The sequence below is a fragment of the Accipiter gentilis genome, chromosome 2 (genome assembly GCF_929443795.1).
Source record: "Accipiter gentilis chromosome 2, bAccGen1.1, whole genome shotgun sequence".
Lineage (NCBI taxonomy): Eukaryota > Metazoa > Chordata > Aves > Accipitriformes > Accipitridae > Astur > Astur gentilis.
The window spans coordinates 7,080,455-7,103,058 of NC_064881.1; the positions used below are offsets into that span (position 1 = coordinate 7,080,455).

The window sequence follows — 22,604 nt, forward strand, 5'->3', positions numbered from 1 at the left end:
TGGGGGGAGGGCAAGAGTGGGAAAAGCTACTAAGTGTTTTACCTCACTGGTTAAACGAATCAGAAGAGCAGCCGCCTCTGAATATTTGCTTTGACTTTTTAAGATTTCAGCACTAAGCAGCACACAGCGTTCGGCCAGAACCATGTTCCTAAAGCAAAAACATAAGTGAATTAATAAATATTTCTCAAACAAACCATGGAAAACTTTTCACCCCAAGTCTGAGACATTTTCTCCATATCACATCAGACTGGTGTTCTGTTGCTTATCCTTTGTAAAGTAAAATACATTTAAGTTCATTCCCCTGCAAGACAACCACATACAGATTGACACATTAAGTGTCCTATCCTACTGTAACAGCAGCTTCTTGAAAGTCAAAGCTAGAAAGCATTTTTGAAGACAGTATTGTATTTATAGAAATACCAACTAATATGATCCACCTAAATGATAAACAAGTAGTCCAACAGCCAGAAACAGTTATGCTGGATTGACCTTGGTGGGTATCAGGTGCCCACCAAGCTGCTCTATCCCACCCCCTGCTCAGCAAGACAATGGGAGAAAGTTAGATCTAAAAGCTCACATGCTGAGATAAAGACAGGGAGATCACTCACCAATTAGTCATGGGCAAAACAGACTTAGTTTGGAGAAGATTAAATTAATTTATTGCCAATTAATAACAGAACAGGCTAGTGATATATAAAAGCGAAATTAGAACACCTTCCCTTGACTCCTGCTTCTTTCCAGGCTCAACTTCATTCCCAACTCTTCTACATCCTCCTCCCCACAAGCAGGGCAAGGGGACAGGGAAAAGGATTTGCAGTCAGTTCATAACATTTCGCCTCCGCTGCTCTTCCTCCTCACGCTCTTCCCCTGCTCTGGCATGGAGTCTCTCCCACAGATACAGTTCATCAAGAATTGCTCCAGCATAGGTGCCTTCCATGGGGTACAGTCCTTCAGGAACAGACTGTTCCCAGTGTGGGCTCCCCACAGCTTACAGCTCCTGCCAGGAACCTGCTCTGGCATAGGCTTTCCACAGGCTACAGCTTCCCTCAGGGCACATCCACCTGCTCTGGCACTGGGACCTCCACAGGCTGCTCCACTGTGGCCCTCCGTGGGCTACAGGGGGACAACCTGCTTCACCATGGTCTTCTCCACAGGCTGCAGGGAAGCACCTCCTCGCTCTCCTCCTCCCTCATTGACCTTGGTGTCTGCAGGGCTGTTTCTCTCATTTTCTCACTCCCACAGCTACTGCTCAGTGATTTTTACCCTTTAAGTATGTTATCAGAGAGGCACCACCAGCATTGCTGACAGACTCAGCTTTGGGCAGCAGCACATCCATTTTGGAGCTGGGTGAAAACTGGCTCTGTCCAACACAGGCAGGTCCTGCTGTCTTCTCACAGAAGACAACCTGCAGCCACCCCACTACCAAAATCTTACCAGGTAAATCCAATACACAAGTTTAATAAGCACTCTGTTAAGAATGGAACAGATCCCCTTCCATGTTATCCTAGATAAATTAACGTATCTTACTCTAAAGAGTTACCATCATTCTGTGATCTTTTAGTCAGCTGCCACTAACACTGTGCAGGGGAAGAAAGTTAAGCCACTAGGTCTTTCAACTTTCATTGGATCAGTACTGAAGTAAACAACATACTTGCAGATATCTCGATAGGTCTGAATTGCTGTTTCCATATAATGAGCAGGGTATGGTCTAGGAGCTCCAGGCTGAAGAAAAGCTGATACTGCTGCCATTTCCTACAAGAGAAATCGACTACTGACACTGCAGTATTTTCAACAAATTATAAAGCTCAAAATGCTGAGAAACACGTTTCAACAGCTACTAGTTCAAGATCTTCATCTAATTGGTTACTAGCATATAAAAGCGTACCCAACACACTGTGACTGATAAAAGGTTTAATACAATAGCCTATTTATGGCTCTGCTTGTAATTAACCAGACAACAGCAAGAGAATTATACACACTCACAGAAGTGTTTCCAGTTGATGGTACCCCTGACAATATACAGAAACATTGATTCAGTACTGCTTTACAAGTCCAAGAGATAGTTTCCTATTGCAAGAACAGTCTTTCTAATAAAGCAGCACTAACATCTATTTTAAGATGAGGACTGTTTTCTAAGTTTTGCTTAAATTCTCAGCTTCTAAGGAAAGTCTAGTAAACACACACTCTGAAATTTTACTTCTTTCCTTATGGGGTGAAGATAGGATAGCAAAGTTTTTCTGCAATAAGTAAAGGCTAAGACTTGTAGGTTGCAAAAATTCATAATTAAGAGCTCCACAAACCGTTCATTAAGAAATTAAGGTAACTTTTCAGGTTATCCAAATGCAGAGCCACTGTCTGCAAAATTGTACTGCAAAAATAAACATTTATATGAATGTTTTACATCAAGATGGGACAGTGTACAAGAACTCTTCCACAGCTCCACAAAGTTTCAAATTTTAGCAAGTTAACCAGACTAAAGCCTACAAAACATAGCTTCTAAAAATTGTTAAAACAAACTTGTTTTTCCCCAGTGTTCCCATTTATCTTAAAAATTGTTTTAGTCACATATACCTTCAATCTCAAGAGAAATTAATGAATATGTGTTTAAGTGAAATTCAGCAGTGACATACTCAAACTATATCCCTCAAGAGTCCTAAAAAAAAGTGGTACAATACCATATTTATAGTGACATAGTCTTGACCTCCTGTCAAATAAGTATTTTGCTAAAGTCTAAAAGAGATACTATAAAATTATTTCACACCTGTTTGAGTTATCAGACCAAAAGTTTAAAGATCCATTTTGCTGGAGGTTGCATTCTAGGTATTGTCCTTTCCATATTTCACATTTTAGGAATTAACTCTTCAATTTTTATTCACACCTTTATTCCCTTCATAAAACAGCAGCCAACAGATGCAAGAACACTTTAGGATTTGCTAAAGATATGCAGCAAATTTGGCAAGACCCTTATAAATTTGGAGGTGGAGGGAAGAGATCGCATTGTTACCTTCAGACAAATATTAGAGATTATTAGGAAAGTTCACAAAATGTTTATGTTATGTGAAGTACCAACCAGTGCTCCAGCTGCATAAAGCATTGCCTGATCATTTAAGAAGTCTTTCTTTGCTGTATGGTAACAGCTATATGCAAGTTCATAGTGTTGCACCAAAAAGCACAAGTCTGCCATTTTCCGGATTTGAAGCTCTGGTGCTTCTGGTGGATACCTATAAATACAAATATTTAAATTCAAAGTCATAATTTTAATAAATAGAGCAAGACATGCTCTATAATGTTGTCCCTTGTCATCTTAATTTCTATTCACAAAGTAGGAATAAAAACTGCATTGCTTCAGCCTTACCCAAAAAATAGCTATGAAGAGTGAAGCTGCTTCCTTTCTGCCGCACGTAACTTGGTTTCATACCCTACTTTCTGATTAACAAGATTCACTGTTCCACTAACATTCAAAGCAAGCATTCCTCTTAGCCAAGAAATACTGAAAAAAGTATGCAGCTATCACAAACTGCTCAGTAAGATTAACTGTCAGAGCTAAACAGAGCTGTATGAGAATGAAAAAAATAAGACTTTGTTCACCTAGCTGTAGTTATTTCTCCCCATTTCTCTTGAAAGAAAAATCCCACTAAAAAACTATGCCTTATGCCAAAACACTGGGCAAATTCCTCTTCTCTGCAAGCATTAGTTTAACTTCCAGTTAGTCAAATATATACAAATCACCTCAGTGAAGATAGAATACATTTTCACAAACATTTGTTAGTCAAACTTTGCAGGAAGCAAACCATGCTTACAAGTTCAATGCAGAAAGCCAAAATTAACAACATTTTGATTATTAATCGAAAGACACACAACCCACAAATTTAAAGTGGTATGTAATGTCCAGGGACATTAACTTTGGCTAGGTAATGTCCAAGAACTATTTATACTTCTAAGACGGTTGAAGAGAGTGCTTTTCATGATTATACATCCTCATTCATAGAGGAAAATTACAAAGCATACAGAATGAATATTCTGGTAAAATTTAAAAGCTGGTTTTAGTGTAAAATACAGGTGCAAAAGGTATGAAATTCCCCTTAATTTAGCTCTCACTTGTAAAAGCAATATACTTAACTGCAGTAAACTACATAGTTACATAAAAAAACCCACCTATACATGCGGTTTGGCTTAAATAAGAAAAGAAATGGCTTGTACTAATTTAAAAAATCCCCTATGGCAGACCAAAACTTTTTATTACTATTACTCTTAAAAATATACATTCTTTGTAACTTAGAAAGCTTCACTGTAAGTATAGCAGGAAGATGGCTCTGTAAACACTTTCTTTTAACCCTTTTTCCTTTAAGTTCTGCTACTCCTTTATTGTACATGTTTAGGCATAGCACTTTTCACGATTTCTCCAATTAAAGTCTTTTACAATATTGCTCATGTAGTTCACTTTGCAGAACACCATCAAATAAACACAGGCTTTCTTTCACCTCCCTCCCCCCCCCCCCCCCCCCCCCCAAAAAAAAAATGTACATTTTCAGTTTAGATCTAAAGGTAAGACTGAAATTACTTACAGCAAACCAGAGGTATTCTTCAGTTCATTAATACTTTTCTCTGGAACCTTGCTGCCGCTAAACCATTTTTTAGTAGCAGAAAACAGTGATCGACTCAAGCCTTTCCTGGATATTAACTGCAAAAAGACACTGAATTAGAGCACTACATTGCAAAAGATACACTAATATAAACCAATATAAAAACCCAAGCTTCATTAAGGCTTCCTAGATTATTTTTCCCATAAAACAGAAATAAATCAAAACAACAAAATAACCAAAAGCACACTTCTTTAGAATGAATCACAGACACTGAGAAGTTGCAATTCATTTGTTTATTCTATTTCAGACAGCTGAGGTTCACTATTGTTGCTGTAAGCTGCAGACATCTCAATCCTAAAAACTGAAATATTTGATGTATCTGTTTGAAATCCAACATAATGTCTTAATTTCTGGTATTAGTCCAATCTAAAATCTAGACTAAGTACATATTTCAAGAGAGAATATTCTCCCCATCACCACCCACATAAAGCATTACCACATTTTGAACAGTGATTTCAAGTGTCAAGGGTACCAGTCATACCTGCAAGCAAGGTTACACAACTCTATTCTTTTAGATAATTTCCACTAACGAGGAAACCTCCACAGGGAATTACCATTCTCAAGATCCAAGGCAAACTACATCTCTTTTTAAAGATAGTTTTAAAAATCATAACATCATGCTTTTCTTACCGTGACTAGGAATGTAGTACTACATTCCTAATGGTAAGCTTGTTTGCTACACTTTATGTATGCACTTTTTTTTGTTTCTTCATAAAACTTTCCAAACATAAACATGGTCAGCATATACAAACTTCCACAAGTCAATTCAGGGAGAGAGTACTCCTTACAGGACATGATTCTTAGTCTCAAAACCCCTCATACTTAAAACTATAACCTGAACAGACAATTCAATCAAAATACAGAGTTCAGATAACAGACTGATATTTGTGTCCAAGTCTAATGCTAAATACAGTAATTTGATTGTATTAATGTAAGTCAATCCATCTCTCCAGCTGTTTAAGACCATTCTAAAGTTGAAACACAAAAAGTACATTTTGTTCCCCATGCCAGAATCGTCCAGAAGCATAAAATATTAAGATCTTAGGAACAAGGACAGATATCGCTGATAACAGTTCAGACAGGCTTTCACCAAGAAGCCACCTTGCACTGATGCTCTGTTGATACAAATTGGTTTTTGTTTTTTTAAAAGACAAATTGAGTTAAAATGATAACTTCAGCTATTTCTCTTAAATTTACTTACAGTTTTCAATAAGATCATCAAATCATTAAGATGCAGAAGGAAGTAATAATTTCAAAACAGATTTTTGGATAACTGGATTTATACCCCAACTGTTTTTTCTTATTACGGCACAAAGTGTTTTTGAGAGTAAACTGACCTGATCATTAAGTTGCCGAATTGTCTTCTCTATATGTGGCAAAAGTCCCCTAAATGTGAATTCCTGTATGAACTGTCTAATTCGATCGTGATCTGTGAGCGTTAAACAAGCACCATGAGGCGTTCCAGAATTTGATTTCTTTGAGTCTTGCAATGATGCAGTAGCCTTCACGTAATCAGTGCTATCCAAACTGCCGCTGGGATGATCCAGTTGAAGGGGGTGAGTCTTAAAGTTATTTGACAGGCCATCTAATGAAATTTGAAACAAAATCCCCAATAAGTATAAAGTTACTTAAACATTTTGGGTTTTAAATGTCATTTTTATTAAGCTACTTTAAAGTTTTCCTTAATCAGAACTCTGTTAAGCAAAGCTATTCACAAGTTATTCTGCACTACAGATCAATGCAGAGCAGACAGCAGGAGAGTCCTACCCAAGTGTTACATCACTCCTGAAATTCTTCAGAAAGCTCAAGGAATCTCAGGACTTACAACATGGCTAAATATGTATGGTTTTGGTTCTCAACTACAGCGCAAAGAAACCCCATGTACACTGACTAATATCAGCAACATTGAAGGAAAAGTATGAAAACATTAACATCAAAGTCAAATATTCACAAAAGGTGGAAATGCAGCAACTACAACAACAGCTCCATTGGATCTATATACTCTTTTCTGTTTATGTTTTAAGGTTAAAAAAAAAACAAAACTAATTTTCCATGTCCTTCCAAGCAATCATGATGTAAAAAAACTCCTCTGAAGTCCTCTTAGTTCACTGAGAAGCGCTGCTGACCACTGTCGCATCTACCTTTCTGAACTAGACCAAGACACCATTTCACTCCAAGACTTACATAGTTCTCTTATTTATTATTCCCTTTTTTCTAATAAGAAAATCAGCTTGCTTTATCTGGCCCTAAGTAGCACCAAGCAAAGCTGAGCTGTGAAAGCAAATCCGTAATGGATTAATTACTCATGAAGTATAAAGCTGGGTACGTAAAGTTCAAACAGCAGCTTGCAGACTACATCCGGGCTGTAGGGACCTCAAAAGCCACTTTTTCAGGCAACTGCAGGCTCTCCTATATACACTAGATATTCCTGTGCCTTTCAAGTCATGTATGAAGGATCTGGGCTGAATCAGGCCAGACACCATGGGGTACCTCCACTTCTTCCCTATCTGATGATGCTTCTCATCTGAATCCTACACAGCTGCTTAAAAAAATTTTAAAAGGCCATGCATTAATTTGCACTCAATTTCATTTACTGTCTTCTGCTATCCATGAGCTCAACTGGGAGGCAAGTTCTTCCAGCCAATCTACAAAGTAAGTCACTAGTCATTTCCAGATTTAAAGCCAAGAACAATGACAAAAACCCCTCAGCTTCCAAGCTACAGCACACTAACCAGAATTTTTAGGATAATAAAAATTAACCATTAATCCTATGTTACCTTTTATTAATTGTCAGAGTTTGCAGACAATATGCTTAATCTTACAAAAGATGAGTCCTCTATATCAATAGCCATCTCATTAAGGATACATCTACCAACTACCACCAATCCAGTAGATCAGCACCACAGCATTTTGCTTCATGAACACCAGGTTACATTATCTTTGAGCACTTAGAAAATTAGTACTTTGAATTCCCTAACAGACCACTCAAGTGATTACTGTCCAAGACATGAGACAGCTGTATAAATGCTATTACATCAATGTTGTGAAGCTATAAAAATACCTTTAATTTCACTGTCTAAGCCATCTGATATCAAGTGATCAGTATTCTTGTTTGAAATGACAGTATAAGGACAATCTTCACAGCCATCCTGCCAGAAAAAAGGAAAAAAGGTCAGAATTTTAAGAACACTAGAGCACATGCACAAGTCAGTCAACAGTAGTTGTTAACTTTACTAACAGTTAACTGAATTATTAAGAAAGCATGTTTGTTCATATATATTAATTTCTTAAGTAGTTTGTGATGCTTTAAGAACTTGTCCTATTGTAAAGATGAAAGTTATATTCACCAAATGAAGCAAGTATCTTCTGGCTTGCTCAAATAGCTTTACTGTCAACTAACGCAAGCAGCTCCAACACTTACACAGCAATGCCTACAGCAGTGAAAATATGCTCCCTAAAGCAATTCTTGAACAAGCTCATACAAAAAAGTCATCTATGTTGGACAGTTGGCATGGGACAGAAAAAAAGAAAAAATCTAATTAGTTTATGGTGGAACATTACTTACTGGTCCTCTTGGCTTACAGAACATGAGAGGTTTTGACTTTCCAGTGCCAGCTAGATTTGGTAAAGAACTATGATTCCACAAAAAACCCCTTTTAATCAGATGCAGTTAAAACTGCAGGTCAGTCAAAAGCAAACTCAAGAAGGAATATTTTTGGTCCTGAAGCCAAAAAAATACAGACATTTATTGCAAACTGAACTCAAGAGCTAACACACACTATCATTTGCCATCTTAGCAGATGACAGACCAGACTGGGCTGCAAGTTACCAGAAAAACCACACGTACTCCCACAGAACAACACACCCACACTGTTTAGTGAAATACAGAAGACCTATACAAAAACCCACTAACATTGAGAGTGAAGAAAATTAATCAAAATGAAGGTAGAAAGTTACTATGAATAGGACACTTCTGAGGTTACTTGCTCTTGTCAGTGCATAAAGCACAACTCTACTCTTTCAGTCTATTTCAGCCTAGTATTTCAGTGCTCCTTACTGTCAATTTAAGTAGCACAGAGGACAGTTTCTTAAGAAGAATCATCTTATACCCTCACAAAAAGTCATGGCTATGTCAGAAGTGTGTCTATTAGTCCATTCTGTAAAAACACATAGATAATACTAAGGCAAAATTTAACACAACTAAAATGGGCTTTCATATGCACCTTATATATTGTTTTTAGAATACTATAATACCTGGTTTTGGATAGTGTTTTTCTGAAGGTACTGACTCCAAGGATCTGGTATCTGTTCATCCGTTCCTCTATTAGACACCCGAGAATTTATTTTCAGCAAATAGCAACCCTGAGTTCCATACCTCTGCTTCATCTCTTCATAAATGGAGTCAGCTCTGAAAAAATAAATTGTCTTGATATCAAACCAATTCTATTCTAAGCGTGTACAGCAACAAACTATTTTAGACTATTATCCATAAGGATTAAAAGGAAAATTCTCCTATTTTTAAAGCAGTCCTTTATGCAAGAGTGAAACTGAGAATCTTTGAGAATTAGTTCAGCGAGTCAGGAAAGAAAGCATCTACCCCAAGAAGCTAGGACTAATCCTTTCATTTTATATTAACACAAAAAGAAGATCTAAAAATAATACTTAAGGAAATCTGCCTTGATAATAGTCAGCATACTAGTTAATGGATCCTATTGTATGTCTAATCTCACTATAATTTATAAATGCAAACATTTCAGTCAAAGAGTTCATCTTTAAGTTCACTGAATGCAGAAGACCCACCTTTGTTCTTCTCCTGTGCTTACGTCGTGCAGTAACACATAGTATTTAAGCGTGTTTGGTATAAACCACTTGGGATATAAATATTCACTACTATGCTGAATTCGATGTTGTTCTTGAGACAGCTTCAGAAATTGCTCCACAGGCTCTGGTTCACTAGAAGAAACTACAAGCATACCTGAATTCATGTTAAGGACACTTACCAAAAGAACCCAGGAACAACCACTGATCATAAAATAGGAAGTGTATGAAATAAGATAGGTAAGTACAATGTTTAAGCCTGTAAAACACACCACCACAAAAATATGTGCAATCAGAATTTGGTCTTAGTCTCGATTAAAAAAAACACTATTTAAACAGTCAGTTAATTAACATCTGTAACATGAGATGAACAGGAGTTTGCTCCAGTTCTGACACTGAATCCAAATTTAAGCTGATACTTAATAGCTAATAGTTCATTTAAGATTTTAGATACAGACCAACTGTTCACATATAAAACATATGACTGCAATTCACCCCCAGTGTAATTCAGTCTTCAACTTCCAAGGAGAGTTGGGACTTTAAAGTATCACCTGAGCAACAGTAACAGCCAGTATTCATATACACAGCAACATCTTCTCACTAAAAAGCAGAAGTGTTCAGATTTTTACCTCAATGCAACTACACAATCATTAAGGAATATCCTGCTCTGCTACATCTATCCACCAAATTGAAGACATTAATTCAGAGAAGCCAGAAATCAAGTTCTACTTTAAATGTTACTAAATTTCAGAAGTCAAAGGCCAGAATCAATATTTTACCAAGTTAATTCTGCACAAGTGGTTCTCTCTAATGGCTACTAACATAACTGTTTCACCATACTGAAATTATAAAGTACAATAAAGAGTTAGAAACAGAGCAGGTGTTATGAAACCTGCAGCATTATAATTATCGTAAAGCTAAACAGCAGCTACCTCATGAAACAGTGCATATTTTTATTTTCCCTGTAGACAAGCAAATCAGGCCTAGGTTTTGGTAAAAGTGAAAGCATTTAGGCATCTTTCCAGACTTCTTTTTGTCCAAAATAGCTCAAAGTTCACCAATTTTCCAAAACACGCCCCCCAACCTCCCCCCTCCATCTGCTAGGAAAAGCTAAAAAAGCAGCAGGTACATCCCAAACACACAAGCCTCTGTTGTACATAAGGGACAGTCAGCAGATACCTGAAGAGCTACAGCAGAAAGCAGTTTAGGATGAGGCAGTCTAGTTTACAGGTATTAACTTAGGAGTTGTTTGACACAAAAAAGTGTGGTTTTAAAAAAAAGAAAAAAAACACACTAACCACAAATAAAACTCTGACCCCCTTATGAAATGAGTCTGTGTAGTTAGACATATTGAAAAAAGATGGCAAAAAGTTATTGCAAAATTTGAAAGTCTCCTACATTACATTTCTGCAGCTAGCTCTAACAGCAGTCACTAGAGAGGTCTGTAACACTCAAAGGATACAAGCAACATAGTGGTTTAAGAATTCATGATCTGATGCAGGCATGGACTGAAGAAAGCACTCTCTGTAAGACTCAAACCAAGGAGTAGTAGCTGGAATACACAATAAGATGGACAAATTAGAATATTCAGTGAAACTTGTGTTTACTCATTTATGAAAAGGAAATATGAAAGACTACACCTGAAAGCAAGGCTTGCTAACTCTGACAAGGTTTGCATGGCAGGGGAAAGGAGGAACAGTCTAAGGAAAAAGCATCTAAAATACACACAAGTGGGAAAAACAGTAACACTTTGAATGAAATCCTGTGAAACTGAATAGTATCTTAAGCATAAGATATCCTCAATATCCTGAACTTCCTCAATATTGTAGGCTCACATGTATTCAGTCCTTGTCAGGGTAACTACTCCTTATCACCCATTTAAACACACATGGGAAAGAAAACAAAAATTCTTCTAACAGCCATTGAATTTGCCTTGGCTAGCAATATAAGAATTGACCAAGATGCAAAATTAATTTTTGAGTATGTAGAGAAACTAAGGATTACCAGAACCCTATCCTGCCAACTTGTCTAAAGCTTTTGCAAGTGTTATGACTTGGCTTGACAGTAGTCCCCTTCCTCTGCCCTGCTAAAATAAACAGTTCAGCTGTCAGCTGGCAAAACAGAGATCCAAAGAGCTAAAAGCTCAGTTCTGAGTTGTGCCATTAATGCCTTTTAATGTTAACCTGCAATGTTCAAATGCCCTTTTACAATAGGGATTTCATTTTCCTAAGAGTAACAAAACAAGTATGTCTGGGACATCCAAAGACCATGTGAACTTAAAAATCTTGTCTGTTTCTCTCCACTCCAACTATCAGTCAAGCAATGAAGTATTATTTCTGTTTTATGCCATCTCAATTCTGCAACTCCTTCCCTTGAGTGGAAATAAGGCCCCAGAGCAAAATCAGTCCATTCCCAGTAACCTGGTTTCACACTGGAACTAGCTGGAATCCAGTGTAAACTCACCTGCAAACTAGAAAACAATAACTAGTACAGAAAAACATGCACTATAAGGAATCCTGAAGGTATGTATTTTCTTTATGTGCCCCCAAGAAAACACATTCCTTGATTTAACTAACATAAGAATTTCTAACACTTTGTAAACCTCCCCCATCTTCTCCCCCCCCAAAAAAACCCCACCCACCACCTTGATTTCTTAGCTGACTTTAAGAAATTGAGTTTCATTCTTATGTTGGAGTTATCTTCTAGTGCATTAAGTTAATGCATTTTGTTTAATCCTACATTGTCAGGCCACCTTACATCAGCTTCATCCACACAGAAGCCACATGTAGTCACACTTTATAAAACTGAACTCACCCTGGAAGTCGGCACATCTCACTCACATAAAGATCAATAGGAAGTAAACTTCTAAATTTTGATTATAGCCTTTCTAGCAACTGCTCTCTGAGCATTCATCTAGGGTATAAAAAGCTCTTGGCTTTATTAAGTTCTACATGTAAATATGCAAACTATTTAAATTGAGGAAAATACAGCTTATTAAAAACAAACCATGAGAAAGTGACTTGTGCATATTTTTCACAAGTATAACACTATAAAGCCTTATAGTAACTCGGGTTCAAACCAAACAATATTAAACTAAAGGCAGAAATTTCAACTGCATATTAGTTTCAAGCTCTATTTTCAGTTTTCCATTTCTGTTTCACAGCTGAACCACAGCAAAAAAAAGGTTTTTAAAATCTGACACAGGAGGGGTGTTTCCCTCCCCCCCTCCCGCTTTCTCATTCAGCCTATTAAGAACCTTGGAAGTGGCTACAAAAGCAACTGGATTTCCTCTACACAACCACAACATATATTAACAGTATTCACTCGAGCATTTACAGGGCTGTAATCATTTATAGTAGATATTTAAAATAATAAACATCCATCATATTCAAAACAAAAGCAATATTTGAAAAAATTTTCACAGACATAACATTTCATAACACACTATAGCAGTGCATAGCAACACTGTGTCATTTAGGTACAGAAACCTGTATGTTTTGCATTTTTCCAGTAACATGTTTCCAGTATACTAAACAAGCAGAACTGAAGTTTAGGCAGACTTGTTAATGTGTTCAGAAATTGTTAAGAAAAGATAAGTAATGCTCATACATAACAGCTTAAGAATGAGAAGTCTACTTCACGAAGTCTTGTACTTTTCAGCTACCTGACTGACCAAGATGAATTTCACAGATAACTGGTACTCTAGCACATTCAGAAAGGAAGGCGTTTACCAGCAGCTGAACAGACACTACTGAAAGGATAGCTATTACTAACCAAAGGCATAAACTCTGTTAATATATAAAACTGAAAATAATAAAGATCTGGCTCAGACCACAACACAGAGCTTCACTCTAAGTTGAGAAGTCAATAACCAATGCGTTTTGGTAGCAATAAGTCTTATAAACTAGGTGAAAATGTATTAGAAAGTTGTTTTTTTTTTTGAGTCATACTCCAGATAGAGTATCAATATAGCAGAGGCACATGTGCTTTAAGTACAGTCAGCAATTCAGTTCCAATTTCAAAAGCGCTACTATCCCCTGAGAAGGAACTTCTATAGAGAAGCAGAAAGTATTTACATCTGAAATACAGAACAGTGACAGTATACAGTTCCATAGGATCAAACAAGACAGTGCTTTTACAGCATCAGGTCATTTCCCACCACCACTCTGAGTTTATGGACTATATGGAAAGACCAAGTGATTTCGATTAACAGGAGTAGAAAAGTGACTAAAAGAAAAATTAAACAACCATCACCAACAGTTTTTCATTTAGGGGGAAAAAAATGGAGGAACACACATCTACGCCAAGAAAAGTGCTAAACAGTTGTAGCAGATGATAAGGAAAGGTGGATGGGGCACATGGAAAAGGAATAAAGGGCAATTTGGCAAATTGGCACCAACCACAAAAAATACCTGAATAAAACGTGGATGTGTTCAGTTCCATCAGTGTCTCTTTCCAATTACTGTACCAAGGAACACTAGCTTTAACTGAGCGATCTGATAGAAAAAACATGGTATTATTATACTAAAAAGGGTCAGGTGCAAACACACTATTGGCTTTTATGCTCTGGTAGCATGAAGCAGAAAATCCATACCATGCAGTCCCATCAGGGACTGAAGACATTTGATTCCAGCTAACCTTAATCATGAACATTTCAGGATCCTCAACATTTGACAGTGTACTTTAATAGAATTCAATATTCATTTCTGGTTCGGCCCAAATTCTGGGCTTAAATAAAAATGTAAATCTATAAAGTAGTAAAGATTTAAGTTATATTTAGATATTATTTCTATTTTTCTAGTTGGAAGATACTATAAATGTAAGACACTAATTTCTGAGATCTCCCAGCCTGTAGTACTACTGTTAAAGTAACTGAAAATGTTAATTGCTGAAAGTGGTTACCCCAACATTCTCCCTTATGTCCATCATATTCCTGCATTGCTGCATGACAGCACTAGCATTATGCAGCCCTGAACAAACATAGCCAGGGAAGTGATCCAGCTGAAAACTTATTTGAGAGAAAAAAAAATTTAAGTCTTTAGTGGGATCACTTTTCCTCACTCTCCACATGTACCAGGACATGGGAGAAACAGGCATGGCTGAACATAAGCATCCTTCCAGCAATCAACCAGGTCTCTCAGTACAAGATGATTATGAAAGTATGAGACTATTAAACAACATGTGTAACAAAGAAGGATTACAAACAATTCAACCAATTCACCACAGCAGTTCCAAAACTTCTCTAAAAAGAGCATGATCATGATCCCAGTTGCCAGAAACACTCATACATGAGCTTCTTAAACAATGTTTGTGTCTTCCTTCAACATGGACTGCACTTGATCATCATTAAAGATTAAGGAAATATGTTTTAATATTGCTATCCTAGAAAACTAATCCACCAAAAGAAAGAGCTAATTACAAAACAGATTAGAGTATTTCACATTTCCATGCCAAAAGATTATTTTTTGTTGCCACGAATTAATGCTTCCATTGGTTTTCAATAAAACGCTCTAACAAAGTCGGAAAAAATAAGTTTCTTAGTAAATACTCATAGTTTTCCAATTAGAAAAGGAACTCCACCTGACAAGCTAGGGACTACCTCACATCCTCCTACAATGTAATGGGATCCAAGTTTCATCATCAAGAACAATGCCAGCGTTTTGTGCTAAAGCCCTAAAATGGAGTACCACAAAACTACAAAGTTGTTACATGATTTTGTCCTTCTGTATGATCTTAAACAACTTACACATCTCTCTGTCACATAAGCATACAGCCAGTCTGAATGGAAATAAGAACCTAATCACTGAGAGACAGAAGATAGTCAAGTATGGTAATTTGTACATCTGAGGCTCCAGCAGCAAATAAGGAAAACAAAAGGAGATTTACTTGCTTCTGCAACTACAAAGCATGGCTTGATATAGCCACTATTTTTCTTCCCTTCTTCCAATACCTCAATTCTAAATTGAGATCATTAGAAATCTTATGAAAAAGTCTCTTCATTGAAATCATTCTGCTTTCTTAGGGTCTTCCAGTCTCTAGAATTGAAGCAGACTTTCCCTCCAAAAAAAATTTCACAAAAAAATGGCAATTCACGAATTCCACAGATAAACAAGGCCACAAACTAAAAAAGGGTGCAGTTTCCAATAGCTCTTAAAAGTTAGAACTTCCAGGGTCAAGTCTTTTCCTTTAATATCAATATTTCACATCAAGTTGAGGATGTGCTTGTAAATTAGGTATTAAAGATGTAGAATTATTCAAGTTTTTCATCATGAACATAAAAAAAAAAATCAACATACTATGACAACATCAGTTACTAATCCTCATGGAGTTTTGTCAGTCTTTTGCTATAGCAGAGCCAAATTCCTCACTGCATGCTGAACTTTAAGTACAATAAATCGCTCATGTTTAAACAGGGCAATGCATACATGCTTTGAATTAAGTATGTACTCAAAGGCTTTAATGGATTAGGGTCTTAATTGGGAGGAGTTTAATCTTCTCAGCTCTCCACATCAGGTCTCATTTAGTATTATTCAGAAGGCCTTATCCCTTGGAGATCTAAAAAAAACATTTTTAGAATATTCTAGCCATTTTGACAGCAAAATATGAAGCACTGAGTTTCATGGCAAAAAAAAAAAAAGGACAAGGAATCGCAAACCTTTCCTCAAAACCTTTTTTCCTTAAACTTTTATGACAACTTTATAAACTCTATGCATCAAGTAAAAACAGAAGAAGTCAGGAAGACTAACTTCAACATAAAGCTGCACATTAGTACTAACATTATAAATATTTTCTGATATTTATTCGGCCAAGTATAACAAATCAGTTTATCAGTTTTGTAACAAGAAAACCCCTCTCATCTGATGAGCTATTAACACAACCAAAGCATGAGTATTTTCTACATTAAAATGTGATCATTTAACACAAGTTCAGAAGAATCATAACATTAGGAAATATTAAATTAAGAATTACTAAGTTTAGCCACTTTTTAGCATTATATAAAACCAAAACTATTTGATAAATGTGAAGTTTCAGTAAAAACAATGACTCAAAACTGATCAACTCTCAGAGTAATTTTCATACATGCGATGAAGTTGAAATCAAGGTTAGAAACCTTACAGTAAATTCCAGTTTAAGTTATGAAAAATACAATATCATTACATACCACTAATGTTGAGATCATAATCTCCAGCTGTGATCACATTAGCTACTAGTCCTTCAGCAGGCTGACTGACAGATACAACATCATTCAAAAGTTTTCGAATGGCACCAGGCTGGGGTGGGTGAGTAATAATGTTGTTGACAGCAATCTTCAAATTTTTAATTATGTGAAGCTGATTATTAGGATCTCGCATGTGAACTAAAAAAGAAGAAAAAAGTCTTTGTTGAGGAGTATAACAGTTAAAATAGTTACCATAAATTAGTATTTCACCAACAGATTTTTTTTTTTCTTTAAAGATTACTTTCTCAGTTCATAACACTTCAGTATCAAAAATGGAGTGGAAGGCAAGAACAAAAAATTACTTCATGTTCAACATTAGGTTCATCTAGGCAGACTGATGAAAACATAGCATAGGATCTTCGCTTAGGAGAATATACAGAGTAACAAAGTACTCAAAATGCATGCCCTACACTGCTGCACTCCCTTCCTTGTGGAACATACTCAACTTGCACAGAAAGCCTATAGTAACCACATATGGATTTCGCATAACATCTCACATTCCAAGGAGTCACCAGTTTCCGAGAAAACCCCAATACAGCATAATAGCATTCAAGAAACTTGACAGGGATAGCATAGTATTAGTTCATGCAAAATGAACATATGCTTTCATTTTTAATACTAAAGTGTGATTATCTTAAGTTTGTTTGGGTTTTTTTAAGAAATGGTTTTAGAACTCCCCTGTTTTCTAAACAGCATCATACAACTGATTTATCTTAAAAGTGAGTTATTGAAGTTATTTCTTGAGTGACAAACTTTTGGTTAAAATTAATCAATTAAAAATAAAAGTTAACATTAATAACAGCAGCATTCCTGATTCACTTTTAAAAACCAGAAAAAGTCTTATGAGTATTAAATACTGATTTCAGAATTATGCATGAGAATTTTGCCTGACAAATAGTGGATTATTGCATGCAGCCTCAAAAAAAATCCCAACAATGCAGTGAAAGCATCCTTGGACCTAGTGTTTATGACAGCATGTAAGTTGGTGGTGTGGAAAGGTTGCTTATTTAGAAAAAGTGATGCAGACTGTTGCCAATGAAAGTAATATTCCAAAAAATAAACAGATTCATTATTAAAATGAGCCTTTAAAAGGGTGATACCAGCCTTATGTTATTAGCACACAGTAAGTTATGCTGTTTTGGCTTTGTATGACATACAAAAAAATATCCCCCCTCCCCCCCCTTTAAGACCAACTTCTCCAAGAAAGCCATCAGACAGAAAATACCACCAAAGAAAGAGTCCCAAGCCCACGCAAAGGGGTCAATACCAAACCTAAAGGACACCGTGGCAAAGTCCAGCAATATGATTAATGAACAATGGTATTTAACTGAAAGTTAAAGTTGAAATTCCATGTAACTGTGACAGCTATATGCAGGATGCTCTTATTTGCTCTATGTTTAGCTGACAAATATCACTTTTTTTCTTTAATGGTGATTGCTTTTATTCCCCAAGTTCCTGCTTTTGTTTTGTTTTGGTGGTTTTGTTGTTTTTCAAAAAAAGTCTGTCTCCTGAAAAGCAAAAAAGTGATTAGTCCCAGGAAAACTAAGGGGTTTTTTTTTTACACCTATGTGTACTGGCCTGCCTTTCTAGGCAAGATCTAGGTCTATGATCTTTTCACTAAAATTTGATTGGGCTGAAATCTCTTTTGTATCTTAAAGCTACGTTTTACCACAAGCAATAATTTGAGCTTCACACAACTTGTAAATGCAGAACTCCTTCTGTAGAATCTTTGTGAAACTTGCTCCCTTAAGCCATCGGTTTTTAAAAAAATTATTCATGACATTTTCAACAGACATTAAAATTTTGGGCCAGCTCTGATTTTTCACATAGTTTTCCCTATTTCAAATCACAAGCACCACCACACAAGCCAGACTAAGTGCAGTCAGGGCACATTGAGTGTGTGTCTGTCTACCCAAGACACCTGGTGCTACCACGTGCCCCACAGTACAGCCCTCGACTCCTCTGCATTTTGTTTTCACAAATCACTGTATAGCATATAAAGGGCAGCACAAGTGAAAATTCTTGTTCTCCTCATCTTGCAACCAACCACAAAGTTCACACCGTGAAGTTCTGAAACTGAGTCTTCAATCCCCTCCAGCCTGAAGAGCACTCCATACCTTTTCCACAAGCCTTTTCGGAAGTAGCAACTACTAACCCAAGCCAGATCACACTAGATGTGTTTACAGTCCATCTTAGCTGTTAAAGGTTTCTATCGCAGTTCAAGTCTGGACTGGCATAGTTCTACCCTCCTCAGTCACACATTCACTCCCAACCTTCAGCCAACACCTGAGCACATGGAAAAAACACAGTGAAGCAGTTTAGAGAACTGATCCTGCTCAAAACAACCTAAAAATCTGTGGTGTTTTTTTTCAGCTGCAAGTTTCAGATTGACCCAGCTCATCATAAGGCTGTATCAACACAGAGGAGGGCAATTGTGCTGGCTTAACTCAGCCAGTTCAGCATTTCTACTAGAAAGCTGAAGGGGGGAGGGTTTTTTTTCCCCATCTTATCATATAGGTAAATTATCAACCCTACTGCCACATGATTACTGAAAAGATCAAATGTAAGGGAAGAGGGAGGGACTAACAACTAAGAAACCAGTTTGCCTTTACCAGTGCAGCTGTAACACTAAAACACATACTTGGTGTCTCTCCTAAAATATAACCAACAGCCATAATAATGAAGAGCAAACACATTTCCATACAGGATGCAGATGACATTTCTGGCATGTGTGCCACACTAAGGACTGACATAAAGGACACCCCTGGAGCCCCACAACACTCTTGCCTTAATCCCCAATAAAAAAAAAATCTGTAGTGTTATACATTTCCTTAAAGTGTTCATAAGATCATTTCAGAAAGCATTTTGCCAGAAGTTGTAATATATACTACTACTACTACCACAAGATCTTTCTCATCAGAAGTTGAGCATATTCAGATGTTGACTAAGGTACTCATGAACAAGGAATTCCTAACATCAAACCAAGCTCATTAAATAAATGCAGTGTTCCCATTATACCTTCTTGCTTTCAGCATATATTTAAGGCTTAGAATCAGATACAGTTATCGGAAGCTTCCACCCCAACCCCCCCTTTTTTTTTTTTTTAAGACATAAACCACTTTGGTTAAGATAGCCTTGGTTACTCTTAAAACCTACACTTGCTAGTTGAAGTGTACACTGTAAGTCTCCCTCCCAAGACAGTATTAATTCAGAAAGTTATTTTTAAAAATTCTTAAAAGCAGGATGCTATTTTAAAGAAAACTGACCTATACAATATATACATGTGTCTAATTAGGCATCAATTGGTACCAACAAACACCATAGTTAAGAAATACACGTTTGTGGGGTTCTACCTGAAATTAGATATAATCTTGTCTCCTTGGACCGAAAAACCACAAGAAGCATGAGGTTTAACACTACTTGAAGAATCAAGCAGTGGTCTGGGGCTTCACATCTCTGTTGACACATGAAGGACAAGTGATACATGCACAGCAGAAAGCTCAGCTTTGTCTTCTGTGTATCAAAACTGTTTGGCACATAAATCGGTAGATTCATTTCATAACCACACTGCTTCTCTAAGCAAGAAAGCTGATGAACACGCAGCCTTCAGCGAGCTGTTAAGCTACGTAAATCCTAAACTTCAGAGAAAAATCTGTATTGTAACAGGACTCTAAAAATGCAGTAGCAAATCAGTGACTGAGCTCTTCAAATTACAGAAGAGTTCAGGAGGTAACACACGTACTTCAAAGTTTTGCACAAGTACAAGGGACAGCTTACTTCTAAAGAGATTAAATACTGATCAACCCATTTTTACATTACAAATTCAATGAAATAGCCACTAAGTAGACAGGAGTATCAATAAAAAAAGGACAACATTTCATGCAGCAAAACACACAGTTGTGGAGGTATGTAAACATATACACATTCTGCAGTACCGTGATCAGATCATTAATCATGCCTCTCGTCCTCTTAATTGGACATGAAAAGCACCATGGAAAAGGTTTACTGCTAAGTCTGGTCAAACCTATTAAGGTAGAGCAATTTAAGAACTTATCCTATGTTTCCAGGCCTTGTGCACAGGGTACAGTTAACAGTGTCACTATGCAACAGTGTCTGTACAGACTCCAACAAGCAGGTTTCCCTGCCATAGAGCTCCATAAGTTTTGGAGCTAGAGAAATTGCTTACCGTTATACAAACTCATGGGAAGTGTTATTCCACTGAACTACTCTTCTGCCTGAAGAAAATGCCTAGTACTGCTTTCCCTTCCCTCATGCATGCTGGCTTTCACCATAAGAAGTTACATACAGCATGCAGTAATGTTTCTTCCATGAAGCTAGAAGAGGAAGTCACACTTGGAGTAAAGAACTGCAGTCAGGCTTGTGGCCTGTTTAATCAGAATACACAGAGAGTAGTGCAGTCACAAAACCCACTGTACCAAGCTTCAGCTTCTTGGTTATCTGACCTCAGGTCAGGTTTTGAACAGGATGGTTCAGGCTGTCAAAGTTAGCCAGCCTACACAGAACAGCAAGAATGCCCCTTCTCAAAGATTCATTGCAATGGCCACAGCTGCAAAATTAGGAAAATAAAACTCTTGTCATAGGGATTTAGATGCAGTTCATGAGGGCGTTCATTTATACATTACGTGACAAAGCTTGCAGAAGACCAGTTACAGAAACATCAAATATCAATACAAAACTATGAAAATCAAACAGTGGAGCTTTCCTTCACAAGTTTTTAGACAAGTGCAGAAATCGACCCAGTGTCAGTCTCTCAAGTAATAAGCTCAAAGTCTTACATTACATTAAGGGAGGGAGTCTAGTCTTTAGCCATAACTAACTCCTTTATTAAAAGAGGATGAAGACTAGTTTGGTTTATAAGCACGGACATACTGCCAAGGTCTGTATTTACACCCAGAACACTGATGTTAATTCAGGTTTGCAAGTTCCTTAACTGTTACAATAGTTGGAACAATAATAGTTACAACTAAGTGATAACAAAATTAAGTATTCTTCACAGTGAATGCTTCATTTTGAATAGTCTCCCTGGTTTTGTTTGTTAGATGCATTTTGAAATCCTTTCACCGAAAAACCTAAAGAGATATTTAAGTAACTTCAGAACTCCAAGGACGTGAGCTTCTGCATTTATTATTTTTATCTCTGCTGTGTTCTCACATAGCTCACGAATGTCGCTAAACAAAGTGAAAAACATCTATAAACAAGTTCTGGTTACAGTTATTAAGACTTGCCACGGAATTAAGGCAGATTTTTAACATGCACTAGCTTTTAAATTGGTGCCGTTTTTTAAATAGCAATGCAGAAATCTAACTCAAGTGACAGTACAAGCTACACCTTCTCGCACTGTTTCCTCAACACATGACATGAGGAGACTGAAGTCTGAGCTAAGGGTCTGTCAGAAACCAGATCTGACAAATGTCACCGCATTGCTATCCTGACGAGCAGTTCTATTCCAACTGCTCTCCTGCATGCTATTCTGATGAGCAGTGGCTTGAAAAGCATAGCTCAGTTAAATTAAAAAAAAAATAATCCAGATAGTAAGCTAAAACATTACAGTAGAAGAATCCTATTGTTTCTCTTAAGTGGTCAATTTCAAGTTTCCCCACTACCCTAACGTGTTCATTTCACCTATTCCACATAACCAGCTCAATTCCCACCTTCTCTTTGCACAGGTTCTACTCACAGAAACGTCAACAAAAAAAGCATATACAATGAAACCACGGGTGAGAAAAAGCAAAGACTTGCAACTGAAATTAGAATTAATGTTTCTGAAAGACTGACCATACTTGCAACGACTGGGTACTTTAATAACAGCCCTACCGCAAGCGTGAAGTCCAAGATCGACAGCAAGAGTCAGGTACAAGTATTGGCCAGATAAGTCGTTTTGAAGAAAGGAAAAAATCCGTTTG

General features: G+C 36.9%; 1 protein-coding gene across 4 annotated transcripts in view; it reads right to left on the minus strand.

Moving 5' to 3' along the window:
* Window positions 1–22,604, minus strand: part of TRAPPC8 (trafficking protein particle complex subunit 8) — a 57,691-nt gene that overhangs the window by 34,445 nt on the left and 642 nt on the right. For 2 of the 4 annotated variants that reach the window (XM_049818853.1, XM_049818843.1), the window contains exons 2-12: window positions 16,624–16,818; window positions 13,874–13,957; window positions 10,924–11,013; window positions 9,444–9,618; window positions 8,898–9,051; window positions 7,705–7,792; window positions 5,981–6,228; window positions 4,566–4,681; window positions 3,071–3,221; window positions 1,652–1,752; window positions 43–148 (exon numbers count right to left, since the gene is read on the minus strand). In XM_049818853.1, coding sequence (XP_049674810.1) covers window positions 43–148; window positions 1,652–1,752; window positions 3,071–3,221; window positions 4,566–4,681; window positions 5,981–6,228; window positions 7,705–7,792; window positions 8,898–9,051; window positions 9,444–9,618; window positions 10,924–11,013; window positions 13,874–13,957; window positions 16,624–16,818 — 1,508 coding nt within the window. The remainder of the gene's footprint in view (window positions 1–42; window positions 149–1,651; window positions 1,753–3,070; window positions 3,222–4,565; window positions 4,682–5,980; window positions 6,229–7,704; window positions 7,793–8,897; window positions 9,052–9,443; window positions 9,619–10,923; window positions 11,014–13,873; window positions 13,958–16,623; window positions 16,819–22,604) is intronic. The other 2 variants (XM_049818871.1, XM_049818862.1) reach the window with 1 other exon arrangement.